At 45.4% G+C, this 13,952-nt stretch overlaps 1 protein-coding gene across 10 annotated transcripts in view; it reads left to right on the top strand.

Annotated features, from left to right (window-relative positions):
• DAZAP1 (DAZ associated protein 1) overlaps positions 1–13,952 on the top strand; it is a 585,407-nt gene that overhangs the window by 278,824 nt on the left and 292,631 nt on the right. For all 10 annotated transcript variants that reach the window (XM_085638285.1, XM_085638289.1, XM_085638284.1 and 7 more), the window contains exon 7: positions 12,701–12,783. In XM_085638285.1, coding sequence (XP_085494411.1) covers positions 12,701–12,783 — 83 coding nt within the window. The remainder of the gene's footprint in view (positions 1–12,700; positions 12,784–13,952) is intronic.

The raw sequence follows: 13,952 nt of genomic DNA, 5'->3' as shown, positions 1-13,952 counted from the left end.
AGCACGAACATTTCAGTAAAATCCCATGGCTCTCATATATAGATAAGCTGCTGAAGGAAATTGATAAAGACCGATCAGTGAAAAGTCCTGTAGGTATTCTGCAATACGCCAAAAATTAAATTAAAATTATGTACATGGAGAAACAAACCAAGAAAGAGCTAGCAGAGAAGAGAAACAATTAAATGTATCAAGATATAAAGTCAGTATAACGCTGTTTGGTCTACCAGAATATCTAGTTAAAGTTACAAATACCCAGGACAGATTCTACGAGGTTACGCTTGGGCACTGTCCATAAACTGGTGGCTTTTCCAAAGCATGAAAGATGGCAGAGAATAGTCTACAGAGCCCATGTGATGGGAAAACCACCCAGTCCACGATGCACTCTATGCTGTTCTGCAAGTTTTATCAAGACACAAGGAGAATGTTTACGGCCAATCTTCATGGGAAAGACATTTCTTTTATAAGCATGCCATGAATTTTATATATACCCTCAATAATGAATTAATATGCTGAGCTGTTGCTGGATATATAAGCTGGGCTATAAAGAGAAGGAAATTGTTTGCATTTTTAGATAACTTAGTCTATGAAGCTGATTGAAAGATGATTTTAGGCTGATCATTTTTAAAATTTAAGAAAACAAGATTTGTATTAATGTTCTATCTACTAATTGAATGAGTCTTAATTTTATATAATATGTATTCCCTAGTTTTTGTGCTTTTGGACCTATTAATAGAGGTTTTTTAATCCTATATATTTTCTCTCTGTATTTTATGCAATTTTATGGATCAATAAAAAGATTCTGAATAAAGTTATAAGTTAATAAAGGTCCTTGATAAAGAGACATCAATGCTTCTCTATCTTGTAGCAGCAAGTTCTGGTCAATCACTGTCTTGGCAGCTACGCATTGTCGACGACTTCATCATCCACTTCAGAATTAAAAACGACTCCAGCTTGCTCTCAGGCACCGATTCCTTCCACACTGCCGCTTTTGTAGTTTGTGTCCCACAATAAGGATAACACCAGCACAGCTTTTCTGTAATGCTTCCTGTGCATCTGCACATAGTGAAGTGTTAAGTAATCGGAATACTGATGGGAAGGACGGTCAACATCAAGTGTATTCAGATGATAAAAAGATTCGTGAAACTACTTCTCGGACATCAGACCTCATGATCTTGAGGCATGTTCCGTCAAGAAGAGGAAGACACGTGGGTACCAAGAACCATAATATTGGGGTCCCTCCCCAGAGACAGAGATGCCTTCAAATGATGCAGGCACCTATGGAATGTTTTAACTCCGTGAAAAAGCTAATGCAATATTTCTGTAGTGATTACCTCCAACTCTCCCAGACCATTCTCCCTAAACTCCCCTGTTCGAGGCATATGAGCTGCAGATTGTACACTTAGCATAGATCGCCATCTGGTGTTGGGCCCGGATGTTTGCAGTTTGTTTTTCTTCTTGGACAGTCTTTGGAAGTCACGAGTTTGGTGACTCCTCCTTCGGTCCGTACTGCGCATGGGCTTCGGCTCCATCCTCAGATTGTTTTTTTCCGCCATCGGGCTCGGATGTGATACTTCGTGCTCCGGCTTCGAACTTCTACGGTTCCAGCCTCGACGGAAAATCCTCGTTTCTTCGAGTTTCTTCATCATCATCTTAATCTCTCGAAGCGGCACTTTTCTCCATCCCGTACATCGGCACCGGCCTTCGGGCCCTCCTCGACTCCGGTCCCGGCCGATGGAAAGGACTCCGTTCAAAAAGTGCCCAAAATGTGGGTCTAAATTTCCCCACACCGACCTCCATCAGGTGTGTAATCTTTGCCTCTCTCCAGAACACGAGGCCAGAGACTGCCCCGCCTGTAAGTCTTTTCGATCGAAGAAAACCATCCGGGATCGAAAAGCTCGACGCACCATGGCGCACTCATCGTCTGCAGCTCCACCGGACATCTTCGGAGACGGCGCCGAAGCTTCGGGGCAAACACACACCGAGCAGGAAGAAGACGTCAGCGCTTCCGAGGCCGACGACTCCGACGTGGAGGACATCACACCGGCGCAGCGGGCCGTGAGTACTGTGCCCCCTCCCACCCCCGCGCCCAAAACCAAAGAGACTCGGGTTACTCCCTCGCCTGCCGGCCTGGGCAAAACCAAGACCAAAGCTTCGATCACCCCACCTTCGGGCCCGGTGTCGAAGCCTCCAAAGTCTCACGGCAGCTCGGGATCGAGCCAGCCGACGCCTGGTGCCGAAAAACAGCATCCGGCACCGAAGAAAGCAATATCCAGCACGACTCCGAAGCCACCGGTGCCGAAGCCTGGACTCTCGGTGCCGACCAAACACAAATCTGTCGGCACCGACGCTCCGGCGCCGAAAACTCCTTCGACGCCGAAAAAACCGGAGGCCCCAAAAAAGCATGGCGCACACAAACCATCGAAGTCCTCGGTTCCGAAATCACCGGTGCCGACGGACGACTCGACGCCATTGGCTCTGTTTACACCAGACCCTTTACAAAAGACTCTGTCCAAAGATCCAAAGACTGGACTATTGACTTTAATTATCAAGAAAAGACGCCTTGATACTCCGGCTCCTCCTCCACCACCCAAACGGAAGGACTCTGCTACTTCTCCCCTCAGAGTGCCCTCCCCACTACCACCTCCCCTACCTCCTCCACCCCCTCCCCCTCCCAGGTCTCCGCCACCTTTACCTCACTACTCTCCGGCCCCGTCCCCAGATCCGGACGACGGGGACCCGGACAATTATCCGGCGGACGCCCCAATGGATCCCACTCCACCAGGGACCCCAGACCCGTGGGAGGATTACAATAACCCTGATGTACCCGATATTCCTCAGGACGACCTATACCCATCCAGGCCGTCTCCTCCAGAGGACTCCTTAGGGTTCCATCATTTAGTGCAGAGAGCAGCACACTACCATGGGGTGGACATGCACACTGAACCAGTGGAAGACGACTTCTTACTGGATACATTCGACATACAGGACAAATCCACCTCTATCTTACCCATGCTTAAGGGTGTCACCAAGCATGCCGCAGAGGTGTTCAAAGACCCTGTCAGGGCCAGGGTACTAAACCCTAGAATAGAGAAAAAGTATAAGGCGGCACCCACAGACCCTGCATACATTAAGGGCCCTGCTCCCTTAGATTCCCTAGTTGTCTCCACAGCTAGAAAGCGGGCTAACTCCCAGTCCTCAGGGGAAGCCCCACCGCCAGACAAGGAATCCAAACTCCTAGACGCGTCTGGCAAGCGCACCGCCTCTCAAGCTGCAAACATGTGGCGCATTGCAAACACACAAGCGCTACTTGCGCGCTATGACAGAGCACACTACGACGAACTTGAGGCTCTTATGCAGCACCTCCCCGACAAACACAAGCGTAGGGCTCATGAGCTAATACAGGAGGGTAAGCTCATTACAAACACCTCCATTAAGTGTGCCCTCGATGCAGCCGACACTGCTTCTAGAGCCATAAATACCAGTGTCCTGCTTCGTCGCCATGCCTGGCTCAGGATCTCAGGGTTTAAGCCTGAAGTCCAGGCGTCCATACTCAATCACCCCTTTGACCAACAAACTCTCTTTGGGCCCAAGGTAGACGAAGCGTTGGAAAAGATGAAAAAGGACACAGACACAGCAAAGTCTATGGGGGCACTCCAAACACAAGCGTCTAAACGTTCCTTTCGACGCTCCTCCTTTCGTGGCACAGGCAGAGGCTTCTCCACCGATAGCACCTCTACCTCCTACAAATCCCCTCCTCAAAATACCTTTTCAAAGAGCAACCAAAGGGGTGGTTACAGAGGCAACAACAATAAGGGCAGGGGCAAAACTAACAACACCCGTTCTGCCACCCCGCCCACACAATGACTTCCCTCCGCTCCCCCCAGACCATTCCACTCCGGTCGGGGGCAGACTACAAACTTTATCCACGCATGGGAGTCCATAACATCGGACAAATGGGTGACCCAAATCATTCGGTCAGGGTACTGTCTCGAGCTAACATCTACCCCGCCCAATATCCCACCAAGGCACCGTCCAATGTCTCAAGAACATTCCACACTGCTCAAACAGGAGGTACTCTCCCTCCTCCAAAAACACGCTATAGAGCAGGTCCCCATCAATCAGCAATATCTAGGGGTTTACTCCCTATATTTCCTAATACCAAAGAAAGACGGGACCCTCAGGCCCATTCTGGACCTCCGGCCTCTAAATGCCTACATACATTCAGACCATTTCCATATGGTCACCCTACAACAAGTCCTCCCGCTCCTCTGTCAGGGAGATTTTCTCACAACCTTGGATCTGAAAGACGCATACTTTCACATTCCAATACACCCCTCTCACAGGAAATACCTCAGGTTCGTGGTGGACGGGCAACATTACCAATTCACGGTTCTCCCCTTCGGGGTCACCACCGCACCACGGGTGTTTACCAAATGCCTAGCGGTAGTAGCAGCACACCTCAGACGTCAACACATTCACGTCTTCCCTTACTTAGACGACTGGCTGATAAAAGCCGCGTCTTACCACCAATGCGTGCAGCATACAAACAGCACCATCCAACTGCTCCACCAGCTAGGCTTCACGGTGAACTACCAAAAGTCCCACCTCATACCATCTCACACAAAGCAATATCTCGGGGACACTATAGACACCTCCAAAGGTATTGCCTATCCAAACACAGCCAGAATCCCAAGCATTCAAGCCTTACGCAAAACATTCCTTCCCCAACACTCTCTTCCAGCAAGAGTGTTCATGAAGCTCATAGGAATGATGGCGTCTTGCATCTTTATAGTGCCCCATGCAAGACTACACATGCGTCCACTTCAAGAGTGCCTAGCACAACAGTGGAACCAGGCCCAGGGTCAGCTGACGGATCTGGTGTTGGTGGACGGCCGCACACATCACTCTCTGCAGTGGTGGAACACCACAAACCTTTCCAAAGGGCGGCCGTTCCTGGACCCGGTTCCTCAGGTGATTCTAACAGCGGACGCATCGCTCTCCGGCTGGGGAGCGCACCTCCTACACCTCACAATGCAAGGTCTATGGACGCCACAGCAAAAATTGCTCCACATCAACCATCTGGAGCTCTTGGCGATCTTTCTAGCCCTAAAATCTTTCCAAAAACAGATTTCGGGCAAAGCAGTCCTCATTCGCACAGACAACATGACTGCAATGTATTATATCCAAAAACAGGGGGGGACACACTCTCCCCAGCTCTCCCGCTTAGCCCAGAGCATATGGAGATGGGCAATTCCCCAAAACATCTTTCTCCTGGCACAACACGTTCCAGGCGTACAAAACACCATGGCAGATCTGCTCAGCAGACAAACGCGACAACTACACGAATGGGAACTGCATCCGCAAGTTCTTCAGCCATTCTTCCAACAGTGGGGGCATCCTCAGATAGACCTCTTCGCCACCCACGAAAACAAAAAATGCCCAAGCTTCGCCGCCAGATACCCACACCCATTGTCCAAGGGCAATGCGATATGGATGAACTGGTCAGGCAGATTTGCATACACCTTTCCACCTCTCCCACTAATTCCATTAGTGGTCAGGAAGCTACAACAGCACTCCCTCACACTCATTCTGGTAGCTCCGACGTGGGCCAGGCAGCCGTGGTACACCACGCTACTACAACTATCAGTGGTACCACATCAAAAACTGCACCTATCCCCATGCCTCCTAACCCAGAACCATGGAGAAATCAGGCACCCGGACCCAGCTCAGCTCAACCTGGCCATCTGGCTCCTGAAATCCTAGAATTCGGATACCTTAACCTTCCCCCTGATTGCATGAACATCATCATGGAAGCCAGACGTCCTACCACTAGAGCATGTTATGCCGCAAAGTGGAAAAGATTTGTTATTTACTGCCGTAACAATACAATCAACCCTTTAGATGCATCCATACAGCACATCATATGCTATCTGCTCCATCTTCACAGGTGTAACCTGGCATATTCATCCATACGCCTACACCTAGCAGCGATCGCTGCTTATCTACAAAACAGACAGCATTTATCTCTCTTCAGAGTGCCCGCTATTAAAGCTTTCATGGAAGGCCTTAAACGAGTAATTCCTCCCAGGGCACCACCTTCCCCTGTATGGAATCTAAATTTAGTTCTTACACGACTAATGGGTCCGCCCTTCGAACCAATGCATAAATGCGAGCTACAGTTTCTCACCTGGAAAACAGCTTTTCTCGTAGCTATCACTTCCCTTAGAAGGGTTGGTGAAATACAAGCGTTCACTATACAGGAACCCTTCATACAAATACATCACAGCAAGGTCATACTTCGCACAAATCCGAAGTTCCTGCCCAAGGTCATTTCCCCCTTCCATCTCAATCAATCGGTGGAATTACCTGTCTTCTTCTCGCAACCTCAATCTGTTGCAGAAAGAGCCTTACACACACTCGATGTAAAAAGGGCCTTGCTATACTACATACAAAGAACGCAACCCTTCAGGAAGACTAAACAATTGTTCGTCTCCTTCTCTCCACCACATAAAGGCAACCCCATTTCTAAATCAGGGATAGCTAGGTGGATTGTAAAATGCATACAGATTTGCTACCAAAAGGCTAAAAGAACATTGTGTTCCGCCTAAAGCCCATTCTACAAGAAAGTTAGGGGCTTCTATGGCCTTTCTAGGGAATATACCCTTAGATGACATCTGCAAAGCAGCCACATGGTCTACACCGCACACCTTCACAAAACATTACTGTGTAGATGTGCATTCCAAGCAGCAAGCTAGAGTGGGCCAGGCTGTACTAAAGACACTATTTCAAACCACTGCAACGGATACCGGTGGTCGCCGCTAGGGTTGGGTACTGCTATATAATCTATGCTAAGTGTACAATCTGCAGCTCATATGCCTCGAACGGAATCTGTTCTTGGCATGTAGAGCTGCAGAGTTGTACACTTAGCATAGATCGCCATCTGGTGTTGGGCCCGGATGTTTGCAGTTTGTTTTTCTTCTTGGACAGTCTTTGGAAGTCACGAGTTTGGTGACTCCTCCTTCGGTCCGTACTGCGCATGGGCTTCGGCTCCATCCTCAGATTGTTTTTCGCCAACAGGGAAATGATGGAGCTTGGTAATCACAGTGAGAAACCCATGTGTGTAGTATCTAAATAAGATGTACTGGAATGGATACAGGTAGCCGGGGAGGCGGGTGGGCGTGTACAACTCTGCAGCTCTACATGCCAAGAACAGATGCATACTGGTAAGTAGCATATTCCTTCCCCAGCGGACTTGACTTCACTACTCTATCTGCCATCGTGCCACCTCGAATGTCTTCTCCAGAACAGTGTACAAACCCACCTTCTGGATTGTCAAGTCGGGTGTGGGTCAAGACACTCCACCGGTTGCTAGTGATAATGGCAGTGTTGATGATGATGAGATTCAGACCAAGGAAACTGGCGTCCAAGATAATTTTTCCAGCTGAGCAATAGAGCCTAGAACCAACTCCAAAAGACTTGCCACTTGAATGCTTACAACTCCCACATGTTGGTGAACAGGGATGCACAAACGTTAAACTCGCCAGTTGTCACAGTTGAGCAAAAATGCTTAGTTTGCTTAGGCTAGACAGGCAATCCATAAGATCTATAAATTCCTTGATTGCTTTTGGGAGGAACGCCTATTGTATGTGCAAACTATCTACCGAAAGAGTTTGGTCTGATCCTCTACTAAAGAAAATTACTACTCAGATGGGCACAGAAGGTTTTTTTCCCCTCTGGTTGAACATCTGTGCAGATATCCTGAAGCCTTAGCTGTCACAGGAAAGAGGAGAGTGATTGATAAAATTGATGCAAGATACTAATGCAAGTATTCAGATGGCTGTCATAAAGTACAAAGTTCCAGGAATGATTCCATCTTGCATTCTGCTAATCCTGCAGTGTAGACTGAGTATGAGACCCCTGAAAGAAACTCTAGACATGCACTGGATACAGATCTCAAGCTCAAGGGATGACTGCATTTAAATGACCATAAAGCTGAAATCTACCATGACACCTGGTGGATGACCCAAAAAGGCGTATGCAGGGTAGGATCTTAATGTAGAGCAACCACGGTTCCATATTAAAACAAATGCCTTGTTGAAAGGCTGGGGAGGCTGTGGAAAAAAATTAATTTGCAAGCATGCTTTGAATTCCCCCAGAACCGAAACTGCACATAAAAAAACTAGAGTTGAGGGCAGCCAGACTAGCCATGAAAACCTCCCTGTTGCTGATCTTGCATCAGTATGTCAGAATAAAGACGGACAATATGACAACTCTGTACATTATACAGAAGCAGTGCCGCTTCGTAAGACCAATCTAACATTGGCGCATATTTCAAGATTACAAAAGGCAACTGCATGCGTCTTAAAGTATGTGGACTGCCACAATTAGGAGCTGGACCTGAAACAACTGTAGCTGGTGTTTAAAAGACTTGGGTACACCTCCTCTAGATCTTTACGTCACACTGGACCATACCACTGGAGGATATTGGGAGGTGAAGCATTTTCTTTTCCTTGGTCAGGGATACCCTCCCCCCGATCCTGCTGGTTTTAAGGGTTTAACGAAAGCTGAACAGGAAGCATGTACATTAATACTAATTGCCTCCGTGTGGGCGAGGCCATTACGGTTCACCAAACTGTGCGATCTTCCAGTAGAAATGTCAGTCCTGTTCGAACTGGATCCATGCCTTCTTTTGCAAAAATCAAGGACAGGTGCATCACAACGCAACTTCTCTGCACCCGACCGCATGGCTGCTGTGGGCCTAGATAAGGCCGACAGAATATTCTATCAGACTGTATGAAGATTCTGCAAGCAGGTAGAGAAAATTCCACGATTAAAACATATTCTTTGTAATGGAATATATTTTGCCTTTGCATGACGGCAAATACTGACCATCTTCATTGCATCCACATGAGGTTCTACCTTAGCGCCTACATCTGGCAGATTTCGGGTTAAGATATGTTGCGGTTAGAGTACATTTGGCAGCCATATCCTGATCTCTCAGAACTCCTGTGACACCATCTTTGTTCTAAGCTGGGGTGGTGATAGAATTAATTAGAGGTCTGTTCTGCAATTTCACGCTAGCAAAGACTCTACCAGTGTAGGAATTAATTATGGTATTAGATACTCTTATCAAATAACTTTTTTAGTCTATTGTATAAGGCATTCCTTCAATGGCTCTAATGGAAGGTTGTCTTATCTGCAAAAACACTGGTAAGACGCATCGGGGAAATACAAGTTTTTCAAATAAAGCGTCCTTAGCTACAACCCCCAGATTTAAGACCAAGATACCAACTTTGTGGTAGCTAAATGAGAACATGTACTTAGCATTTATTTCCCCTACAACCATCTACAGCTACAGAAAGATCACTTTATTCTTTGACTTCAGAGCATGTCTAAATTTCCACATCGATAGAATAAAGGGCTTTCGCGACAGCGAATCAATTGTTTGCTTCATAGAGAAACTATAACAAGAATGCGCTTTATCCAAATGCATGGTTTGGTCTAAACTGGGGTGGCATGGTGAGCAAAAGAATGATGGATTTAACCCAGATCTCTTGACTGGGGGTGAATGTTTTGATTTGTTCTGCATTCCGTGCATCAGTTGTGTCTTTTGCTTTATCCAAATGCGACATCTCATGTTGGATCACAGCGTGAATGTTCTTCTGTTTTGCCAAAGCTGGGCTGGGGCGCATTCAACAACGAGCACAGGTGTCACAACGCTTCTCTTCTCTGGGATGCCAGTCTGCGACTTGGTCTTCAACCCACAGATCCACCACACACTACTGTCTGCATGTCCATTGAAAAGCAGCCACCGCAGTAGAACAGACAGTGCTGCACAAACCTTTCCGTTAAGGTAGACTTTTTCCACCTATGTAGGATATAATGTATTTTTGTAAATGTAATTCAGGCATGTAAATATAAGAAAGATTCAGTGATGGAGAAGAAAAAAGTTACTTGCCTGTAACCACCCTTCTTCAACATTTGAATCTTTCATAGATTCACATGCTCCTGCCCTCTTACTCGTTCGTTAAGCTAATAAGAAATTTATGGTACAAGCTAAGAAAACAGCTGAAGCCCCTGAAGAGGGTTGGAACCCTGGGTCCCCTACATGATTTGCTAGAGCTCAGGTGATAAAATGACTTGGATGGGTAGTTATGGTCTATGAATCTTTTCCATTTGTTTTCATTGTCAATGAAAATGTATTGAAATGCTGCTGTTAAGAAATTTGTAGTAACGGTTCGTAGCCAGACGTCTGGGAAAAATTCAAGCATGTGAATGTATGAAAGATTCTAACGCTGAAGAACTGTAATGACAGTTCAGTAACTTTTCTCTGTGTACATGTCTCATCGTGTCTTATGTTTGGTAAGATTATGTACCCTCTATTCAAATTCAGCCCCTCATCGCTTCTGTCTAGCTGGCCCTCATCACCTCAATTAATGCATACTGCCTATTTTCACTTCTCATGCTGTCACTCCCACCTTCTTCTTTTAATGCGCCTGCTCCTAGAGTTATGCCAGTTCCTCCTATCCCTGTTATTGTGTACTCTTTCTGGTCTTTTGTGTATTGCCTCGTCAGTTCCTTACCCCTTAATTAATGCATGAAGCTTTTCACCAGTTGTCCTCCATTTTCAGTCTTTGAGCCTTCTGTTAATACACATTATTTCTACTTCATTCTTTTACCTTGGCTGGACCATTTCTCTTCATCTCCATGTGTCAGCTACTCATTCCTTGTCCATAGCAGTAGGTTGATCTCCATTGGTCAGCTATTGTGCCTGTCTTTCATTGTTTCTAGCTGAGGCACAAATGAAGACTCCCTGTATTGACTCTAAGCACATTTCATTTATTAACATTATATGCAATTGTTCCTGGCTGCCTAGAAATTCTGATTGGGTCCACCACTCATTGTGCTCTTTCTATGTCTTTAACGGGACTATATAATTTTATTTCTGTCAACTTGAGGTTTTCAAGGCAAACTAAAATCACTCTTTGTACCTAGATTCAGGCAAGAATCCCCTTAACCTAAATGGTGAATGCTCTAATTGCAGCACTGACCTGGAGTTCACTTTTAGCAGTGGACACCACATTGTGGTGTTGTACTGAACTGGGCCAGGTTGAAATTCACCAAAAGAGAGCAGCAGACTGTCATTCTGACTTCCAGAGGTAGGGTGAAGGACTTCAGCGAGAGAGCCCACTATGCACCAAAGGGACATCACCACTTGTGTGTATACCAGGCCTCTGGTTAGGCACATAGCAATTGTCAAAGTGCGTGCTAGTTCCCTGCGTTGTCCGCTTGGCTGCTTCCAAGCAAATATGTTGTGATGGAAGCTGCACTCTGATTTGGCAGTGGTCTGCATAGTTAAACTTCAAAACTTCGTTTATACTTCTCTTCTCAGTGTGGGATTTCGAAACATTTTTAAACATTTGTTTTATTGTAAAAATGCCTTTTGTTCATGTTTCTCACAGCAGAATTGACCTGCTGAAATTCTTTTTGGCCTGTATCTGTGTATCTTAATTATAACCTTTTTCACGATAGGCCTCTTTGGGCTTCCCCAACAACGTTGGATAAGCTTCAAGAGACATTAACTGTTATAGATATTGTATTTCTGTTTAACGCTTACAAGCAATATGTGGCTGCTGTCAGCATTAGCTGCAAAGTAAAATGCCAATCAAGGGGGAAGCCTAAGGTTTCAGAAAAGCTATTTTGCTTGAAATGATTCGGCCTTTATTTTAAATTCTCAGGCTACCGTGTGCACATTGATTGAAGAATGTACTCTGTTGTATGACAGCAGACTTTTGCATACCCAGCATGGTTCAAGACATTAGCAGATTTGTCTTTGAAGTGATGTTGCTTGAAGTTGCTATATGCTTAAACCAGGATAGCGGGGACTTAAACTGCAGCCTAATTTAGAAGGTGTTTGTAAGGGGACAGACAGGCATGGTTTCCACAAAGGTATCTATATACCCAGCCAAATGTGGTTATAGTGTTGTGTCCCAGGCTTTTGTTGCTCTAGAAGCAGTGGTCATTGGTTAGTGTATGATGTTAAACAAAGATTCATGACGGGGGGGCAGATGTTACCACAATCATTTGTAGAACCCAAAGACTTCCTTCGTAGATTATGCAGTTCATATGTTCTACACCAGATTATAAGCAGCATTCTAGATTTATGATGTATTGTAGAAGGTTTAAGCTGATCTTGAACAAGGAGGAGGGAGAAAGTTGCACATGTTGGTATATGGAAAACCAGACTTTTGTAGCGTGATGGTGTATTACCTGCGGAATAATGGGTTAGGTGGTGGGGTGCTGAAATTCTGAACTCTTCTGTGGCCCATCCGACCTTATGGTTATTGCACAATGTTTGGATTGTACCAGCAATGTGGAAGGCTTAGCATTTCCAGAAGTGAGAAGATAACAGCCTTCTAAAAATGTGGCACACGGTCCTAGGTTGGGTGTTTTAAACCATTCATGTTTGGTCTTTGTATGTCAAACAAATCCTAACTGATGTTTTAAAATTTCTGAAATTGACTGATTCAAAAGTAAACTAAATCCTTTATTAATTAAATTGCTATGGTTTTTCAACCAGCAACCTGGCTTGAGTCTGAAACCTGCAGCCAAACCCTTGGTTATGCCCCTGATACTGTTCATCATCCTGTTTTGTGTCACAACACCCTGCTACCTTGATTCACTCTTCGTCGTTGGCTAGGTTTTGGATTTATAACTTTCGAGGACGAACAATCAGTGGACCAGGCTGTCAACATGCATTTTCACGACATCATGGGCAAAAAAGTGTGTAGTTGTAGTTTTATTTTATCTTAACATAAAGCCAAGTCTTGGGCAGCTGGGGCAATCCACTGGTGATTAAGTCAGGGATGTTTTTATTGGGGACAACCTAACAAGTCCAATCCGTTGCTTCTATGGTGCCAAGTCCTTTGTTAGTTCACTTGTTGTGAAGTAGCATCTTTCAATTCATCTCGCCCTAGCAGTGTAGTCACTGTGACGTAAGAGCTAATCCATCCTTGTGGCACTGCACTCGTTAGGCTCCAGGAGAGCTGTGTCCAGAGTTTAGCATTGTGTTCCATTGGGGCATTATTAAGAGTTGAGGTATCAGTTAATTTACCATGCAGCGAGATCCAGTGGATTATTCCTGATCTACCCAAGGCTTGGCTGAATACCATTCCTCCTGATGTATGCTAAATATTCTAATTGTAGAACGATTGGGATTTAGAAATAAAACCTAAATTCATATTTTATTTGGAATGAATAATATCTATAAACATTGTGAAGGAATGGTTGTACGTTTTAAATTGGGTCACTTACTGTTAAATTGTTACAAACCCACTCTTAAATGAAGCACTCTGCAGATAAGTGACCTCTGCTTCATACTGTGTTGTTAGTTCATCATAAGTCTTCCAAACCTGGTGGTCTTAGCCCACTTCAGACACTGGATTCTAGTTAGTAGCATGTACAGAGAAGACAAGACCTGTTTATGCTTGCTCTTTGTACCAGATAGGTGAAGGTTCCTTCATTGAGAGTCGTGCTAAGGAGAAGGTTCCCTTTCTGAAACGTGAGCACCAAATATCTAGGGAGTCCTACAGAGGCAGAGATTCATAAGGTGGAACACTGAGATTGTGGCGATGCACAAGTGAGATTTCAAAGCTTTTACTACTCTGATATTCTACTAGATTGGAGACGAGTATTTAGAAAAAGTCTAGAAAGCCACAGTTTGACTATCACAACGTAATGAGGTACACTACATTATTTTGCTTTCAATATCAGGGGTATTGGAGTATGGACTTAGAGCTTCGCCCATCTTTTCACTTGGCTCCTCTTACTGTCCTTTATAAATGGTTGCTTTTGATTCATTAATAGGGTTGTTAGACCCTCTTTGTAACGCCTTGTCTGCATTTGTAACCTCCCATAAGGACTAGACCTTTTACCTGTGTGGTTACACAGTA

This window comes from Triturus cristatus, chromosome 12 (genome assembly GCF_964204655.1).
Source record: "Triturus cristatus chromosome 12, aTriCri1.1, whole genome shotgun sequence".
Classification (NCBI taxonomy): Eukaryota; Metazoa; Chordata; class Amphibia; order Caudata; family Salamandridae; genus Triturus; species Triturus cristatus.
This window is presented reverse-complemented; position numbering and strand designations above follow the sequence as displayed.